The sequence below is a fragment of the Castor canadensis genome, chromosome 1, assembly GCF_047511655.1.
Source record: "Castor canadensis chromosome 1, mCasCan1.hap1v2, whole genome shotgun sequence".
In the NCBI taxonomy this organism is placed as follows: Eukaryota; Metazoa; Chordata; class Mammalia; order Rodentia; family Castoridae; genus Castor; species Castor canadensis.
This window is the reverse complement of record NC_133386.1, coordinates 1,326,227-1,346,489: the sequence shown is the minus strand read 5'-3', so window position 1 is coordinate 1,346,489 and position 20,263 is coordinate 1,326,227. Positions and strand designations below refer to the sequence as shown.

Here is a 20,263-nt window from a genome sequence, read left to right as displayed (position 1 = left end):
GAGCTACAAGTGAAGTCCTCAGGGATCACCCTGCCAGTACTCTTCCTTTGTTGCAGAGTGCCACACAGTTCCTCCTCATGGTCTGTAAGCATGGTGTTCCCATTAGGAACCGCCCTCACCCAGGACACTGGCTTCTGGAAGTGTTTACAGCCTCCTAGGCCTATGCTGGCTAACGAGCCTTGGGAAGACATAGTGTACCATCCCTGATGGGCATAGTCAGGGAGAGCCCAGGACAAGTCCTGTGCGGAGGTCCCATTGACTGGTGAGAAGGTGACGGCCATGTCGTTTCACCTCTCTTCCTTGGTGAACTTACTCCTGGTGGCTCTGATTTCTGCATGAGCTTAGAAAGGACTGTCCCCAATGGCTAGGACAGTATGTGTCCATTTTGCTGTCTCCTGGTAGATTGTGCATATCATGACAGACCTCATCCATCTCCAGACCACCAGATCGGGAGTCACTGAGCCTTAATGGGGGTCTTGACTTCCCTGTTCTCTGAAGCATCTTCTGTTGTGCTAAAATCGCCCTATTCTATTTTGATCTTCTGAATGCAAAGGCTCAGATGGAAAGATGCCAGGAGACTTCTGCCCCTTGCTCTTTTCTGATTGGTCCTGTACTTTCCCAAACAGCTTGGATCTCCAGGCATGATGTCGTCAGAGAACTGGGGCTGGCTGGGGTGCATGGGCTGCCTGAGATCCAGATTCCAAGGATTTTTAATTATGATGGTCTGTTGTCAGTTGGGAAATTTTAATGGGGCTGATTGCTCTACACAGGGCACTTGGACAGAGTTTGCAGGAGGAGGAATCCCTGTAACCATGCAGCTCTTTCTGAGTTTAACAACACTGTCCTTGCCTACAGACCTGGAGAACCCGAGAGTCTTCAGAAAATGAAAGGGCTCATTCAGGCCTTTATTAAACATACACACCGATACGTCTGTGAACAGATTAACGGTCGATAGGGAGCTGAATTAAGGTGGAGCATTCATGCTTGTTTTAGTATGGCAGAGTGACATTCCTTTGCAGCCATGCTGATGTGTGAGCACTTCCTGTGTTTATGAATCTGATTTTGCAGGTGCTCTGTATAGCACAGATTCCCTTTCTAAGCTCAGTCATTTGCCCACGCAGGTGGCCTGGTAGAGGTCATCCCAGTTGTGCAATGAGAACTTCAGCTTTGTCCCTTGCTCTGCAGGTGAGCCCTCTTTCTGGGGTTCCATGTGGAGCATCCTAGAGAGTCTGGATAAACCTCTGACTGGTTGCCATGTCTTGTTCATCTGCAGCTCAGGACACTGTGCAGAGGGTTCCTTTCCATAGCCCCTCCTTATTAAAGATTTGAAAGGTAGAAAAAATCCAAACGCATGTAGATTGGTCCTTTTTGTTTGTTTGTAGTGGCAGTATTGGGGTTTGAACTCAGGGGTTTGTACTTGAGAGACAGGTGTTCTACCACTTGATCCATGCCTCCAGGCCTTGGTCTGATTTCCTAAACTCAGCAAGACCCTGTCTCAGCAAAGTCACCTGACCTATGTGAGGCATGGGTGACACGATCCAGGGATTGCACGAGTGCACAGTGGCTGGTGGTGGTGAGAATTGAGAGGACAGAAAGAAAGTCCAGGTGAGTTGAATGAACCAGTGAGTGTTGCTGAGAAAATGGATTTTGAGCTTATTTATTAAGAATGAGAAAGATGAGAGTAGACAGAAAATAGATGATGTTCCAGGTGGGATCAACACCTTCGCTGACAAGGCTGGGACTGGAACCAAGGATTCACAATAATACTGGGGGGTCATCTTCATCTGAGCTTATTAATTGATCAGAGACTTTGCAACACTAGCTAAAAAATGGTGGCTGAACTGGTTAATCACTGATGGTTTAACTCAGAAGTCAGAGTGACACCTGTATTAACACCCCATCCTAGGAAGCAAGGCTCCGGTCATTAGGTAATTTTCCAAAAACTATCAGCCAGATGCATCTTAGGACAAATTCTTCAGAATATACTGTGGCAAGCATCAGCAGTTTTGCTGTCCTTGACAGTATTTTTGTGAGATAGTTATTTTTACAAGCACAAACCCAGAAACCAGTTAGGAAAATCATCACTCTTACTCAAGATAGTTGATGAGACTATCTGTGCATTCACCGTTCACTGAGCATTTTACAACCAGTGGAGATCATTTGTATGAAACACTGTGTGTATCACACTTGTAGGGCCTCAGTGCAGGATTTTATCTCTGTTGTATTTCATGGTGGTGTGTTGGCTCAATGTTCAGTCACTATGATAGCTTTGAATCATGATTTTATAAAATTTGGCTCTCCAGCCTGTCACAAACTATCCCTATTTTTGTGTTATTTCTGACTTGGTTATGCAGACGGTTAATGCCTTTCTTCATCTGTGTCATTGGGAAGTATTTTTTCTAAAGGAGAAGGGCAGAGACAGAATTCATCACTTCCCTACCGCTCCTGTGAGACTGGCATCTAACCAGATGCCCTTCCCCAAAGCTCAGGTACGAACGCACTGTGCCCTGTCACCTGAGGAGATGACCACGAGACTTGAGGGTTCCCCCAGTCTCTCTGAGTCTGCACGTGTGGAAATTTCCTCCTTCCCATGATGCCCTCGGAGAGTGCCCTCGTTTTCTTTCATCCCGAAAGTGAGATTGAGAAACCAGACAGGCCCAGCGGCACCTCTCCAAGGACGGAAGGTGTAATGACTGTTCCTTTGTTGGTTAGGAAGCCTCTCTGCCATCCTCCTACCACAAAGAAGCGGGGCGATAACTTGGGAGATGCACTCTAGAAAGCACATTCGGATAATGGTTGAACTTCAAGAAATGCACAAGTATGAAATCTCTTGCTGGAGAAACCTTCAGAAATTGCCAGGCTCTTTCCCAGAAGTGTTGATATGTGTGTCCACCATTTCTTAATCTTGGAGGTTGAATCCCCATGACTCTGTGATACCCCAGGGCTGGGTGGCAGGGGTCCCCCAGGGTGAAGTTGGGGTAAGTGGTCTGTGCACATCTAGTCATTGACGAGGGCTCCTGAGGTCACAAGGAGACGGACCCTGGGCGTCCTGCATGTACATTCTAGTATGTGAAGTGGGAAACAAAACGTGAGCAACTCAATCACTCAAGAACACACAGACACTGCACAGGTGATCATGACACAGGGCATGGTCACTTACTGTGACAGCAGAGCAGGAAGTGAGCCCCCCACAGGAAGTCCAGGCAGGCAGAGGGCTTGGAAAGCATGACAGAGATCAGGGTATGAGGGCCGGGGTGTTCAGAATGGTGGCTCCATCATTTCCTGCATGGGTCGAGGTTTGAGAGTTGTTAGTGAAGGTTTTGGCCATCAGTGTTGGTTACAGGATTTCTGGAGCCAGTCATATAAGGCACCACTTCACTACTAGAGCCTCAGTTTACCTACCAGTAGAAAGGCTGTGATAACCTCGAGTTGTGGTGGGATTTGGATGATATCGTGTCAGTATATTTCTTTGGCTTTGAGCCTACGGTTCTGCATGTGATGTTTCAGTTGTGGCTGAGACGGTGTGCTGACAACCGCTCTTATGGAGCGTCTCGCCAGTGGCCAGTGGATTTAACAGGGGGCATAGGTCTCAGAGTCACTTCCTGTCCAGAGCTTGGGCAGCACGCCAACTCACCTTCTAGGTTGTCCTCTGCATGGTTCATTCCAGCAGTACACAGAGTTTGTGAACTGCTTTTAGGCTTTCCCCGATGTTTACCTTCTTTTTCCTGAGGGTTGACTGTGAACACAGTTGTTGAGGTCAGTCCTGTGCTAACTGATGTTTCTGGGTAGGTTTTCATATTCCAAGACTGAACTTCAAGTACCCCAAGCTGTTCAGGACTCAACAGGAAGGATTACTGTCCCCCAGAGCTGTGGAGATGAGAGGCACAAGGTCAAAGCTGCCTCTAGACCAGTGCTGTCACTGTGGTTCCCAAGTCAGAAACTGCTGATCCCACCATCTGTCCTGACGTTCCTGCCTCTCCAAGTAGGAAGCAGCGAGGGTCCTGGGAATGCCCTATGACCTGCAGCAGAGCAGAGCAGGACATGACTCCTGCCTCCCTGTGTATCTGCTCTATCCAGCTCACCCCATTCCTCTCTGGAAATGCAGTGTGACATTGCCTTTGTGTTTCCACTTGGGGAGCTAGGATGGAGGTTCCAGTGACACTTTGTCATTTCCAAGGAATTGGTCAGGGATGAAAGCCTGTTCACTAGATCTGAATAGAAACATCAAGTGGGAGATTCGGTCTGACCCAAGATGACTCCAGTGCCAAGGTAGCCATGGCTGACAGTGACAGTTTGGGGAAAAGGCATCCAGATCCCTGGGTCTGGAGATGGCCAGACATCCATGTCCCGATTCCACTCGCCATGTCGAGGCTTCAGCCGTACAGGACTTAATCCATCATGGAATCATCTTTCTTCTTGCATCTGCTTATCTGTGACATTCACTTCAAAGAAGTGGGAGTCCTGTATTTGAGTGATCTTTATGCTGGGAGAGGGTTACACAGAAGCAACAGCTGTGCCCAGGGTGTTTGGCAAGAACTCTGTTGCCAGCACCTCCAGACTTAGAAGCTTTCCTAGTGCACTGCTTCAGTCTGCTCTCAAGTGAAGCCCAGCGCAGTTGCCTTAATTTAAAAACTGCTTCTTCACAACGAAACCGTGCACAGCCAGCCTTCCCACTGCTCCTGGGCCTGGGATCTGACACAGCTGCTCTGTGACCGTGTCTCTCCGAGCGTATTTTGTTAGATGCCGAGTGGAAGGGCAGGGGCGTCCTGCCTGGCAGGAGGGATTTCCTCTCCCTGCACTTGTGCAAACCCATCTGAGCACTTTCTTCCTAACAGGACCCTGGGACACCCCGAGGCTAATGTGCCACATGGGTGAGTACAGGTCACAGACTTCAGTCCCGAGAATAACAGCACTGTCTTTGAATGACATTATTACATGGATGTCTTTTAACTGTTGTTCACTGCTAACAACCCACTTCACAACATGTGAGCAATAAACTCCATTTGGTTAGAACTGACTTCAAGAAGTGGGTGTCATGGAGTTAGACACTAAACAGAACTGTTTTCCTTAAAACTTCCTGTGTGAGGTATTACAGTGGCTCCATTTTACTGTGGTCATTAGCTCCATCATTTGGGGAGTGGGAGGCAGTGGGAAGGGATGTGGGGTGCTAGCTGAGGTGCAGCATGTAGCAGTGACCCCCAGTGAGGCTTCTGGGCAGAGAAGGGAGGACTCAAGGCTGGCAGAAGCCTGGGCTGGGGAGCAAGAGGCCTGGTGATTTCTGTCAGGGGGTGGCCATCAGGGTTGGTGTAGCCCTTGTGAACTGAAGTGACCATGAAGAGGGTAGTGATGTGGGATTGAGGTGCATCTGAAAACCTGGTGCTCTGGAAGTCTTCCCTGTCTTTAATAAAGGACAACTTGGACATCATTCCATTGTGACTCAAAGAAAAGAATTCACAGTTTAGGCAAAGGGCTGAGAGGATGTAAGGGAAAAAGGAACTTTTTTTTATAAAGGAAAAAATGATTTCTGTAGGTTTTTGTGTAGATCTGGCTTCATTTATAAATCTGGGTGGAAAAAATGCACACATTTTAATAAGACAGACCATAGGTTTCCAAGGGTTTGGTTCCTGGGAACATTTTGGAGGGTGAAAATACTCAGGATAGAGTAGTCTTTGTTTAGATTCAGCCATGGATTCACTTTGTGTTCACCAAACTGTCATTAGGCTCATGGTTTTCTGGCTCTGGGAAGCATGTCACCATGTAAAGACAAAAATAAAACATTCCAAAATGAAGTCAGGCCTCTGACTTCTGGAAGACCCTTTTGGGAGCTGCCTAAATTCCTCTAACATACATGGTTTTCATTCTGTAGGGAGGAAAAAGAGAAATAGGCAGATATTTCTCATTGCATTTCTTTATCAAAGCTTACATTGACCTTTCCATAAAAAATTGATTTAAAGTAGTCCTGGCAAGTCTGAGGCATGAGTTTGGTTGCACCTTCAGGACAACCAGTGTCTGTCTGGTCATTACTTGCCCCATCAGCTCAGGAAAGCACTTTCTTCTGTCTGTCATTCTTCATTTCTGCTTCAGAATTTGAAAGCAACAGAAGCTCACAGAGCTCGCAGATTTTCCTGTTTTCTGTTCCATTTGGATCTCTGGGGTGAGCCCTCGAAGCATGCAGAGGTTCAACCACAGGCGTAACATATGGCCTCGACTCTGTGGGACTCATTTTTCTTCAGCACAGGCACTGAATCTCTGCTAGCACCCAGGTTGGGTGGTTTGTCTTGCATGATTTTGTTTTTATGTTTCTGAAGAGTTCATTATTGCATGTACTTGGGTCACTAGAACCCCTGGGTGGATCAAGGTTCAGTTTTGAGTTGATTCCCTGGTTGGTGGGGGCTCCTCACTGTCTTGTCCCTCTTACCTCTGTCTTTCCCAGGTCCTTGCACACAGTGCTGCTGCTGGGCCACCGCATCTCCACAGTGGAGGTTGTTGGTGATGGGGAGATGTGACCAAGTCCCTTGGAGGACAAGGGAGGAGAAAAACATGGAGGCTCAGGGACAGGTGCTCGTCCAGGTGCCTCTGCCACTGTAAGGGAGCCAGTGGGCCACGAACTCCACAGACCAACAGTGGCCACTCCATGTGGCAGCTGGGTCTCTTTCTGTAGCTCACTGTAGACAAGCACTTAAAGGATACTAAAGTTTCTCTCACTGGCCATCACAGTGACATGCCAGGAGAACCCTGCTCACCGCCAGTAGTGAGTTCAGTAAAACACGTCTTCACCTGCAATCAAGTCAGGTCATTAGAACTCAGAGTGAGATTTACAGGTGAAAACTGCTGTCACCGGAGGGTGGAAGTTTACTTTTATGACACGAATGAATTTTTAGAGGTTTGTGATGTAAAAGTATGTGTATGTCTACCTAGTTGTTAAGCCTTGTGTTCTTTCTTCAGTTCATCATAAAAGATGTAAAGTGGTTGTGTATGGAGCAAACCATTGGCAGTAAATATGGTGAACCAGGAGTTTAGAAAGAAAAGTTTTTGCTGGGCTTGAGAACATTCCTCAAATGCTTCTCTCCTGTACATATAGAGGTGAGAGACAGGAGCCGGTCTGTGCCTGTGCAGTTCTTTCAGGCTTGTGATTTGTAGATTCTTGGTGCCATTCCCAGGAGAGCAGCCTGCTTGTTCTCTTCCTGAGTCCTCACAGGCAGGTGCGGAGCTAGGAAACAAGGGAGTCATGACTGCCACCTTTTAGCAACAGGTAGGCCTCATAGGGCTTCTGGGCTACTCTTGGTTAGCCAGTCTGCCTGGCTGTGCAGCTGAGAAGCAAATGGCACCCCTTGTCTGCCCTCACACTGACCCACAGGGACAGGTGTAGACACCGAGGACCTCTCCATGCAGTGGGCCACCCGCTCTGTTGTAATTAGTAGTATTATTGGTGTCACTCTTACTGTCTTAATGGTTACAGCTGCATGTGCAGAGCCAGCACAGTTCTCTCCACAGGGAGGTAGGGCACTTCAAACATACCTAGAAACACTGTCTGAAACCCACACTGCAGACTCAGCACATTGGTGGGGTCAGGGCAGAGATAGAAATCAAATGCTGCTCCACACATCCCCAGCAGGAAGCAAAGCCCCCCCCACACACATAGCACGCCCCACGGGTTTTGGGGACATGTGTGTACTCAAGGCTTTGTGACTCAGGTACCCCGGGTATTTGAGTCTGGGACTCTGCCTTGTTTCTTATTTCTGTCCTGGTCACCTGGTATCTGAGTACAGGTGTGCTGGACCTAGGTCCTTTGGCAGCTTGGTCTTCTGTCTTAACACACGGGAGTTAGGGAGGCCCTTGCACAAGTTTAGCTTGTGTTTCTAGAGTGAGTTCCACTTCCTTGAGTAAACGGTTGATAGTTACTCATTAAAATTTTCATCCTTAGCTTGGAGCTGGAAGTTTTGCTCAGGTGAAAGTGATCAGAATGTCTGTTTTGTTCTGCTGAGTGACACCCAGGGTGAGAGAAATCATGGAAGGACTCCATTGTGACTCCAGCACTGGGCAGAGTCTGATGGACAGCAGGACTCATCACGATGTGGGCTGTGTTCCCACAGGTGTGCTTTTCCACAGGTAGCATGGGACATTGACCTTACTGGTAAGGATGAGTGACCCCAAATAGAAAACCTGTAGAAATCCCATGTGTCCTACAAAATTGATCTTAGTCTTATTATAGGAACGCCAGCCCTCCACCACTCTTCACCTGTGCCTCATTCTACAAACTGCTTGAGGGGCAACATGGTGTTCATTGCCAAGTCTGTTGACAAACAGTCGTTCTTGAGAAGCCAAGGAAGACAGCAGGAGCCTCCAGGCTGTCTTGAAAATCAATGTCCGATCAGCTCCTTAGCTGTGGCAAATCCCTGGTGCCTGTAGTAGACTTGGACGGCCCACCCAAAGTAATTAAATCAAAGGCAAAACATTTCTGGAATGCTAACTAGAGAAAACCTAGTGGTGTTTACACCCAGAGCTTCCTTTAATAGATTAGAACAGCTTGGCCACACTCTCAGTCACGTCTGGACTCCTTCCCTTAAACAACTCCTGCTTTAGCGCCTAACCGTGTGCTGATTTGTGTCATGTTAGTAGGTGTGACTGTTCAGGTAAGGCCCCACGCCCAGGAACTCGTGTTTAGGAATGTGAAAAATACACTGACAATATGGGAACACAAACGTAAGTATTTAAAACATAGACATACAGAAGGAAAGGAAGGGTTAGTTAACAGAGCAGTGATTCTCTGTTTATCTTAAGACTGGAGTTTTACACTTTTTCTCTAGTGCCTTCTTTGAGCATGGAGCTCTACTCATTGCTGACCGTGTGACTTTTTTTTAAGTAAGAAAGAGCCTGAGCAGATTCCACCTGCTGCACTTTTTCTTGTAAGTCACTGGAACCGTCTTCCTGTGTCTTGGAGTTGAAAAGTGTGAGGACTGTCTGTCATGAGATGCCCACGAGCCGTTTGGTGATGTTTGTGCTGCTCCGCCATGACACACTGACCAGGTTCCAGTTAGGAGGGAGATTTATGAAGATACACTTTGTATCTTTTATAAGCTACAGGCATTTACGGGCCTCAGAGACCCCCTCAAATACCTAAAGACACTCTTCTATCTCTGGATAATTTGTTTCTTGTGTCTAAACCTAAATTCTTTTCTTGTGTCTGAAATGAAACATTAAAATGGCCTGTGTTAAGTGTAGATGCTTTGTGGGGGACATGGGGTGCTCGGCACATCATCCCATGTCCTTTGAGGCTGCAGTGTAGGGTTGAGTTATCTTGTCAGAATGGCTTGGAAGATTGGGTCAAAGCCTGCGTTCCAGGGGTATCTCTGTACACTTGGGCTTACCCTAACCAGACCCATTCCCCAAAGTCCCAGACCCTCTAGCCACATGATTCATTCTGGGCCTGTTGGTTGGCCATCTGTGCTGTACCCTGGCTCTCATCTTCCCTGGACACAGGCAGTGGCCTCCAGGTGGGCGTCTGCCCACAGCAGTGTCCAGGAGGGCAGGACGTGGTCTGTCCTGCCCAGTCCCATCCTGGCTCTCAAAACGTATTCACCCATGGTGCAACTCGCTGTCCTCCTTCCCAGCTGGGTTGTAGTTCTCAAGCAAGATTGAACTTCAGTTTTCCACAAATTGGTCTGTGACTCCGGCCTCAATTTCTCTTTTCCTCTCTGTCTCTGTCTGTATTTGTCATTTGTATGTATGTTCCTCTCTCTCCCCTCTCGCTCTCTCAATGTGCTCATCAGTTTTGCCAGGCAAAGGAGGTGTCAGGCAGGGTATAAGCTGTGTGTTGGTTAACTGTGCGCAAACACTAGGCATAGAGCTTCCTGCAGTGAAATAGATGCTATGATTCTGCCCTTGGTAACTGTCACCCTAGGTTACCCTAGAGATGTGCCCTAGACCCCAAGGGCTGCAGGAATCCTTGTTGAAGAAAGCTTTAGGAAAATCTACATTTGGAAAAAGAGCATGGCAGCATTTGTGACATGGGAGTTTATCGTGCAGACAGAAGGAATATTTTGGCTGGGTATGGAAATGTGAGGTCACAGTCCTGTCTAACTGGTAGCGATGCCACAGTTTAGACTCATCAAAACTGCAAATGTCAACAAAGCCAAAGTGCAAAATGTGGTTCCCCAGCCCACGTCCGATGGGTTTGCTTCCGGACTTCTTTCTACATTTATTTTTGATTTTTAGTGCTCTGTATCAGAGAAGGAAGACATTTCTTCCTTTCCCTACTACATTGTTGCACTTTGAAGCAATAAGGATGAGTATTAATGCAATTTTATGTCTGGTTGTTTTTATCAGTGATCACTCAAACAAATGTGTTATTATTGGGTATCCCCAAGCCTATCCCTCCTCTCCTGCCTGGAAACAGAGCTCCTTCCTTGGTGTGTGCCATTGGAACCTTCTTCATAAGGTGTCTGCTTGGCATCAGAGTTCCTATTCTACTCCTCCCTGGAGCTCTTTGCAGGCACTCAGTAACACACAAAGAGCACAGCAAGCTTTTGTTGTATGTTTAATACCTCTTTTCAAGGAAAGGTAATTTAGAAAGAAAATCACCAACTGCTTAGCTGCTTTATGTAGTTAGAAATATTTTCCATTAAATATATGGATGTAAAATCTTGATGTATAACATGCGTTCTACAGCTAGCCAGCTTAGGATTTTGTTGATCTTCTGGCAACACTGGCTTTGGCCATTGCAAAGAAAGATATCAGTGCCTTTCCTCGGGTTTCTACAGAAGCAGCTTCAAGCAGCGTTCCCCATAGCCCCGAAAGCAGCAAGAGCTCTCATTTTCTGGTCCTTTCACCTGAGTTAAAAATGCCTTCTTAGTACCTTAGGGAAATGGTACAAAGCCAATCTACTCTCAAGTTTTCTATGATAAATTCTTAAAACTGTGGAAGAAAGACTAGCCTGCACATGTGTTTAACACCTGTGGGAAGGGGACTCTGATAGGAAGAGGACATGCCTTCCTTGCTGTGCTAGAATTCAGATCCTTGGGAATTTGACAGTGGAAGAAGAGTTTTTAGTTCACATGGGTTCCTTTCTGCTATTTTGTTGTTGTTATGGCAGCACTGGGGGATTGAACTCAGGCTTATCTTACTAAATACGTGCTCCATCTCTTGAGTCACACCCACCATATTTTTCCTTTTAGTTTGTCATTCAGATAGGATCTTGAACTAACTTTGCTTGGACTGACTGTAGAAAGTGATCTTCCTACCTCCACCTCCTGCATAGCTGAGATTACAGGTGTGAGCCACTATTCCCAGCTATTGTTTGCTTTTTAAATTTTTGTTCAGGCTAGTGCATAGGTTTTAGAGAGGTTCTCCATTAAAGTTCTGACCCTGTCTAGAAACCACCATGCTTCATGGACTTCAGGTGGGAGCAGAGGGCAGTGGAAACCTGGTTTCTACTTGCTTCAGGGAATCTGAGAGACCATATGAGACTCTCTTGGACACATTCCTGGTCAGAATCCAGAGTAACTCGTTCCCTTCCCTTCCCTCTTGGGGTCCTCCTTCTGGTGACAGGTTTCACCTCTTAGGTCACATCTTCTCCATTTAGATGTTGCCCTCCTGAGACAGCCCTGATTCTACCCACTCATCAACATCAACGAAAACAACCCACAACTTATAAACTCTATTAAATGATTACTCGTAGGAAGCATTTTCGCCGGATTTATTATCTCAAATAACATCACCCCCTGAGGGACAATGTAGTTAATTACAGGACAGAAATTATTTGACTTCCAGATCAGAGGAATTAGAACTCTGACTAGGTGAGCAGTTGATCATGACGGAGGAACACTTTCAGATCCTAGAAGAAACCCAAAAACAATGAGGGAAGGGTGTGATTTTTATTAGGTACTCCTTTTATTCATTTCTCACCTGCATTACTTCCCTATGCATTTGAAATCATAAATGTCAAACCAGCAGACAAAGATGTAAAGCTAGGTGGCATTTCCCATCTCAAGGTCAGGGCTGGGTCCTCATCCTGTTTCCATCCCTCAGTTCCCCAGGCCTTCCTATATGCAGGGCTTAGACCACACCGCATGGCGTCCGGCAGCTCAACCCCAGCCTCATGCACTGTGGTCAGCAGCCTTTCCTCTTGATGAGGTGCTCTTGACCTCTGCGTCCTCTATGGCCTCTGTGTCCTCTGTGGCCTCTGCATCCTCTGTGGCAGTTTCCTCTCAGTGGCCAGGTACACAGTTCATGGGAGAAAGTTAAGTTCATGTGATGATCCGAAGGAGGTCTGGGATATGATAGAGGGAGTCATTGTGAACATGGTCAATCCATGTTTGAAAGAAAAAAGTAAAGGAAGAAACTATGTAAGCAAAATAGCTGAAATTAATGGCTTTTATGCAAAACCGTTTCTGCTTCTTAAAATAGGGCATTTCACAGAAACTGCAGAACATAACCATTTTGAAACATAAAAAGACATAATTTTAAAGCATCAAAATATGAGCTAGGTTCCAGAAAGGATGGCTATCAGGAGACTGGCATCTCTGGGCTTGGACTCCTACCCTGGGGTAGGGCCCGGATTGATGGTCACCAGATCTCTGTGCTTCCCTGGGTTCTGGGAGGACATCCATTGAGCAAATGAAGCCTGTGGCCAGAGTCTCCCCTCGGCAACTGCTGTCACCTGTGTCCTTTCTGGCTGTTCACCCCAAAATGTGTGTGTCCATACAGCAAGAGACAGAGACACCTTACGAGTTAATCCCAGGCCCAAGGCACTGGGTTTCCTGAGCCTAAGTCAGCTTTCCCCTTTTTTTAACTCAAAACGAATCCCAATGTCTTTGTAAGTGAAATTTTAAAAGTTCTCTGATTTTGGACTGAAGTACCTTTCAGCTGTGAAATAACCTTAGTAAAGCAACCTTGTATTTCGAGTATGTAACTTACACACCATTTAAAAAAAATACTTAGGCAGGATTGAGTTGGTATTTCTTGTTTTAGAAGTGGATCACAGTTCTCTGTTGAATCATCTTTATGGCATTAAAGATCCGTAAGGTTTTACATGCTGCCATCCTGGTTCAAGATGAATCCGTGTTGCTTTCTAACTAGAAGTGCGGTGTTTCTCTCTCTCATCGGAGGATTGAATTAATAGCATGCAGCCCAGATGTGTCATTAAGTCTCATTCAGCACATGCCAAATGAGGCCAGTTCTTCTCTAAAGCTGCTCAGTCCTGAAGATGACCTAAATCCAAGCCTTTCTGACACCGTGTCTCATCTACCTCTGTGCCTCTCTGAATCGCTGGGCTGATGGACGCCAGGGAGTTCACAGGAGCGCCCGGGGCTATGCTTCCTGCCAGCTTTCCAGAGTGCCTTCTCCTCGCCCTTCTCCCTGCTCAGCTAGCTCCGGGGCCAGCACTCTGGAGGCTCCTTCAGACCTGCCTGCCACTTCTTCCTGTTCTCTGTGATCAGCCCCCACACATGCCCCTGTGGTCTCTGGTTGTCCCTGGCAGGGACAGCTTCTGGTGTTTCTGAAGGGCCACAGAACAGGCTTCCATTTCCTCCCCAGGGAATATTCAAGATAAATCACGTTCCTGTTGGGGAGGGACAACTGCCCAAAGGCTGTGGGTCTTTAATATGGCTTGGAATCACTTTTCTAGTTGTGCACAAAGGGGTCGAACACTCTCAAATTCCACCCCACCCCCCATTAAGAATTCACATCTGTTTTCCAATATGTGTGTTTAATAAAGTTGAAACAGGCCTAAATGGATTCCTGCCACAGGCAACTATCATAGACTTGAATAATAGCGTCAAAAAGAAAGTTATGAGAACAGAATGTCTTTAACCATGCAAGCATGTTGGTCAGAATGACTGGGCTGCCATATTGTGGGGTGGGGAGAATATCTTGGACACAGAGGGGTAGAGGAGTTCAGGAAACCCCAAACGGGAGTGAACGAGAGGGGACGGGGCTCTTTGCATGTGAAGTACGCTGTGGAATGTTGAGCTTCAGGTAAACTGAACTGCCCTGAGGATCCTCTGGGCCCTTCCTAAGGAAACAAGCCACAGAGCTGGGCTCCAGGCGGAGTGAGGCGGGGGCTGACCCGCCTCTGGACTCAGTTTCCCTAGGTTAGACCCCAGCACTGCGGATTCCACCTACAAGATATTAGTGTTTCCAAGAGTCTGGTGCTTAGTGCAAAAGACTGGGGCCAGACTACCTTCGGTTCCTGCTTTGAAGATCAGCGAGGTGCTGACGCCTGAGGATCCTAACAGAATAATTCAACAGTATTAGATTTGTAACTACGTTCACAGTCAATAGCCAAGTACTGAAATATGCCTGTAAGTGTTCAAATTAGCTCATTAATACTAAGGTAGCCCTACTGATTTCCAAATACTAAAACATTTCTTTCCTTTAAAGAGAAAAGTCTACTTTATTTTGTGAATACTGTGAACAAAGAAAAAATGTACTTTTTGTTTTTGCAGGTTGTCCTGGAGCGAAAAAGCATGAGTTTCTGACGAGTGTCCTGGACGCCCTGTCCACGGACATGGTCCACGCTGTATCTGACCCATCCACCTCATCTGGCAGGTACGCTGCATTTCGCGCAGAGCGGTGTTTTGGCAAGAAGCCCAGGAATTCGAGGAAATCTGGAGAGTTAAAGTCAGTCTGCTGTTGGATGTGGGAGGCCAGGCAGCTTGCTTGGATGCATCGGGCCTGAAAGAAGGAAAGCCTTCCAAACCATGCTGCTGCTCAGTGGGTCCTTCTGTGTTGTCACAGGGAGGAGGCCCTGATGCCCTCGGGCTTCTGGGGTAATGGGGATGACCAAGGAAGGAGAACACCTTCAGATGGCTTTGTGCTTCAGAAATGCACTTTAGACTTCTCTGTTGGAGTCTAGATACTCTGAATGAAAGTGTTCAACTCAAAATTCTCAAAATGTTTATCTATTATGGTAACATACGCCATGTATGAAATTACCATCTTGCCCATCTTTTAGGCATACAATTCAGTGCCATTAATCCACTGACACTGTTTGAGCCCCAGAGTTGCGCTCTTGTATACACAGCAGACCTGCTGAGCCTGGAGCTCTCTGTCACCCAGCAGGAATTGTGCAGCCCTCTGCCCCCGTGTAAGGCTAAGGCACCTCAAACATCAGAGGTCCCCCCTAAAACCTAGCAATCATTCATGTGTATTTTAAAGAATGTTTTTCTGATGGAGATTTTTAACATTCTTACTTCCTTGAAACATTGGCTTTCCTCTCCACCTGCCCCAAACCCTGATTGTCCCATCTACCGTGGACAGTCTAAAACTTCCTTTTTCTCACCAGAGACCCTCATCTCATTGTCTCTTTGCTGAAAGAAGACTTGGGGGAAACAGATGCAGTCCTAATGGGAAGTGTCACAACTGGAAATGAATTAAATCACAAAAAGCAGAATCGCCTGAATTCTAACTCTGCATCTTGTATTCTTGGGAAGATGGCTCTTACCTGAAAACTTTAGTTGCAAGCAGTGCATGAATTGCTGGCTGAGAAGCTTACAATAATCTATATGTCACAGAGCCCCCGTCCCCATGGGCTGTCGTGTCTGCTCCCCATGGGGTCTCTCACCCTCCCGAGTGCAAAGCTTGTCTGAACCAGTGGTAAGTGGGGTCAGGAACTCCCACAGGACTGGACAGCAAGGATGTGAGCACATCTGTCACCTCGGGCAAGGAGAAGTCCCAGACAGCACCGTGTCAAGGTCTCACTCAAAGCAGGCCTTCTCCTAGAACTTTTCCTTGCTCCTAAAGTGTCAAATTTATTTTAATCTAAGGGAAACTGTCTAGATGCAACTTTAAACTTTTTGATTTGTTTTCTCCAACCTCCCTTTTATATTTATGCATAGCTTACATGCATGATACATAAATAATCAAACTTAATGGGTAGAAAGCCCCAGCTCCAAAAGCCACTGTTGGATGCTGGTGGTGACTGACTTAGACTGGTGGCCCCAGCGAGCCCAGGACCCAGGACAGGGGCCTTTTTTCCTTAAGGCATTATCCAAGGATACAAGTGTGTGCACTTTCACTATGGCATTTGCAGTTCTGAACCCCCTTGAAACACTTTTGCTAACTTGCTTTTTTTAAAGTTATGTTTGAAAGTGGGTCTGTCCAGTGGTAAGGCACACAGGCATGGACGGCAGGACTTGCGAGGTGGCAGGCAGGGTCAGGGGAGACAAGCACCTGCACCTGCCTGTCATGACGGGATTGTGTTCCTTCTAGGCTCACGGAGCCCGACCCCAGCCATACCCTGGAAGAGCGGGTGGTGCACTGGTACTTCAAGCTGCTGGATAAAAACTCCAGCGGGGACATCGGCAAAAAGGAGATCAAACCCTTCAAGAGATTCCTTCGGAAAAAGTCCAAGCCCAAAAAGTGCGTGAAGAAGTTTGTTGAATACTGTGATGTGAATAACGACAAATCCATCTCCGTGCAAGAGTTAATGGGCTGCCTGGGCGTTTCCAAAGAGGAAGGTAAAGCAAACACAAAGAAACGCCATAGTAAGAGCCTTTCTAATTACTTCGCATTTTCAGTCTGTTAGATTTCACGTCTATGTGGAAACTGCTCATGGTCTAGGCTGTCATGTGATCGGAGGCCTTCTGCTCTGCAAGTGCAAATAGACCAGGGTAGCTTGTGCCTGGTCAGGAGAAAGCCAGGTTGTAAGAGCACAACTGAGTGTTGCTCTGAAGCTGAGCCTTTTATTGTTCAGAGTGTGGTAACCAGTTTCCAGACATGTTCTACCTTCTCATGCTTTTGAAGTACAAATCTGGGAACTGTTGGAAATAAATCACCAGCACCAGCACGGTCCATAAACTTCAAACAAATGTTCAGGCCAGTTTATAAGCAGTGAAATGATTGCTGTTATCAGACTAGTTGTCTAGTGGCTTTAGCTGTTGTGATGAATGTCTTTCTCTGAGGGCCTGGCCTAAGGCACCAGCTGTGAGAGGAAGATGGAGATCCCAGGAAGTTAGAGCCCAGTGTTCTGAAGTTCTGAGACGTCACACACATGAGAAAGCCGGTGTGAGCCTCAGGTGCCCACACTGCAGGCCACACGGGTGGGCAGGAAAGCCACTTAGAGGGGGTGGGGCTTCCTCATCCATACAGTGAGGGTGTGGACCTCATACAGTGAGGGTAGGGTGACAACTATCTTCCATCACTGACATGCCATCTTGGGATTCTGTGATCAGCCTTGTAACATACTAGGAAAGGCCACCAACCTTGAGCAAACGTTTCTAGCCAGAGTGCACTGTGTTCTGCGTCCCTTGTTTGCGAAGCTCTGCTGTGAAGTCAGCCTCTGAGCTGAGCTGAGCTGAGCAGAGCTGGCAGTGGACACCAGGTGGATCACCTGGACGGCAGTGATGTGCCATTCACTCTGTGTGTGTGAGAATCACTCAACAATATGTAACTGGAGTAGGGTCCAGGCTAGCCCACCATCATTGGGAAGTACCTCGTACAACTTCTCTGCAAAAAGTCAGTTCTGGAAAAGAGCAGCTTTGTTTGAAGATGGCTGTCTACCATCTCTGTAGCCCTGAATAGGAAAGTGGGGCTCCAGGCAGGCCTGCCCTGCTGCTGTCCTGAGGGGCAGGATGGAGAAACCCCTTTATAATTTCACTCCTTCTGTGCCTATCAAGACTCTGGCCCAAGTGAGAGGAGCTAACCTTGAACAAGACTATGAAAAATACAGGGAACCAGTCCTGACCCATGAGCTTCAAAGTGTGAACTCAGCAGGTCCTGTCTCAGAAAGGACCAGTGACACAGCATGTCACTGCAGCATGGGCTGCAAAGGGCTCATAACCGACCCTGCTGTGCAGCTCCAGGCTTCATCTTATCCTGCTACCATCCTGGCATGGCGAAGCCAGCAGGAGATGTCACTGTGGCCCCACAGTAGACCAGGGTGTGCAAGGACACGTGGTCACCTGGCACTGTGGTTCCAGTCTCCCCTGGCTGCTGCCACACACGGCGAGGGTTAGGAGATCATCCAGTGTCCTAGGTGGTGCTTGCTATCAGGTCCCCTACTCCACACGGGTCACTTCAGCCCACCAGGCCCCTCCTTGGCTGTGGCTGGTGTATGATGGATGCCCTGCTTCCACCTGGGTAGCATTGGCTTCTTGACTCTTCTCTCCTGACACCACCTGGCCTTGCTCTTGACCCCTGGGACTGAGGGTGTCTCCTCCATCTGTGCTTTGCTTTTTCCTTGATGTTGGCATGGCCCAGCATCCCAGGATACTGTGACCCATTGCCATATTAGAAACAAAGCCCAAGGCAGGGCTGGATTTGGAAACCTGAGGATCCCAGGGGAGCAATGCAGACACCTGCTCTGCCCGGACACGGTGGTCCACACGCTTCTCGAGTTCACCTGAAGTCAACATAGAGGCTCTGTAGGGGACAAGGGGGGGCTGGGCAATGGCAGGGGTCAGATAGAGTATGTGGCCCAGCGCTGCGATCACTGTGGCAGAACTTGGAAAGTATTAGGGTCCCCTGGAGTAGAGTCAAGATGATTTCCGCAGCAGTGATGAAGGTGTTCTTCTAACACGCTGCCTGCCACTTGACCCCGAAGACACCATGGCCCTCCCATCCTGTCCACCTGTAAGGTGGGACTCAGGCTGCCACCATCCAGGCCATAATGGGGCCTGGACATCTTCAGAAGTGTCCATCCAGGCAGTCTGTGGGTTTCTAAGTGAGGATTCGGTGGGGTTTAGGAGCCTATAGTCTCTGCTGGCTCCTGTGAACTGTCATCGGCCAGCTTGTGCGCTGCTCTCTGTGGCCAGGCTCAGAAACAAAGGCTTCTGCACCACAGGCAGATGGACACAGACAGGAGCAAAGGTCCCTGATGTCATTGTCTGCAGGCTTCCTTGTGATACCAGTGGAGTGCAGTCGGCTCTGGAGTTGCCATGTTCTTAAGATGGTTCTAGTCATTCATTCATTTATCAGAGATGCTGATATCTGATGGATTAAGGGATGGAGAGAGGCTCTGATTTCAAAGAGTTCATAATCTGTGGGGAAGAAAAAGTACTAAAATGCAATGTGACAAAGGAATAGGGGTTTGTGACAAATGCTATGTCTTGAGAAGAAGGCACGATCTCTGGCTGAGGAGTGGGGAAGGTCCTGGTGCATGCAGGATCTGAGTCCAGCTCAGCAGACAGGGGAGAGAAGAGCCTGACACCACTGCAGGCATCTCAAAGACACTGCAGTGTCCACAGGTACCCGTGGACATCTCAAGTTCAAACACTGTTCATCCATCTGGTCAGAGCATGAACCACAGTGGCACAATGGTTCCCAGGAACACCAGAAGAATGATCTGCTTCAGAACAAGGGTTCTGAAAGCCACTTGACAACTGTATCCTTTGTGGAGGAAACAAGGCAGGAGGCTGGTCTTCCTACACATGCTCTGTCCTTACTCTTTCCTGGGAAAGGGACAGTAGAGGTCTTGGATGGGATCACCTGACCTGGCTAGGTGTGGGACCCCAAGGCTCTGGGTTCAAGAGAATTGGCCCTTGGTTGCACTCAGATACAGTAATATAGACTCTTCATGATGAGTTGAGTTCCTCAGAAGACTACTTGGGAGGTTGGTGGTAACACCTGTTATGGGTAACGTACACTGGGGAGACAGTAGACAATAGATCCTTCCCAAGACTGTGCCATGTCATTCCGGGTCAGGCTGAGTAGAGACGGCTTATGAAGGGTACAAGGAGTCCTCACTGGCCATGGGAGAGTCTTGTTACTGCAGTGCTGATCGATGGAAACCTCACACATTCACAGGCTGGCTACCTTCCCTTTCTCATCCTGTAAAAACAAGTAGCCACAGACTCCAGCTGGCTCAGAGACACACACGTCTGCATGAAGGCTGCATTCACTCCATAGGCCCTGGAGCGTGCAGGGAGGCTGAGAGGCCACACGACTTAGGTGGAGCGGGTGTGTGGAGGTGGTGCAGGCCGTGGCCCAAGCCTGAGCATGTACCAGCTGTCTACCCGCTCCCGTGGGGCTGAACATAGAGTCCCGCTCCATGCAGGAGGAGCATGGACAGTGGAATTTAAATATTAGAACAATTTAAATTACGGCAGAATTGCAAGTTGTCTTCTGTAGGTCCTTTTGAATAAATGGACACATCTAACTTTTACTACCTTATTATTTACCAGAAACAAAATGCTCTTCCCCAACAGCCCAAAAAAGATAAGATTTGGAAAAATTGGAAATTTGATCAAAAATGAGCCCTGGGCATCTCTCATGACCTTTTCATTTGCTTACAGAGTTTTCGAAGTGTTTTTGTCTACTTTCCCCC

General features: G+C 47.7%; 1 protein-coding gene across 4 annotated transcripts in view; it reads left to right on the top strand.

Annotated features, from left to right (window-relative positions):
- The window catches only part of Smoc2 (SPARC related modular calcium binding 2), a 155,654-nt gene that overhangs the window by 128,738 nt on the left and 6,653 nt on the right, over window positions 1-20,263 (top strand). For 2 of the 4 annotated variants that reach the window (XM_074070121.1, XM_020167623.2), the window contains exons 10-11: window positions 14,445-14,547; window positions 16,210-16,457. In XM_074070121.1, coding sequence (XP_073926222.1) covers window positions 14,445-14,547; window positions 16,210-16,457 — 351 coding nt within the window. Of the gene's footprint in view, window positions 1-14,444; window positions 14,548-16,209; window positions 16,485-20,263 lie in introns of all 4 variants that reach the window. The other 2 variants (XM_020167614.2, XM_074070128.1) reach the window with 1 other exon arrangement.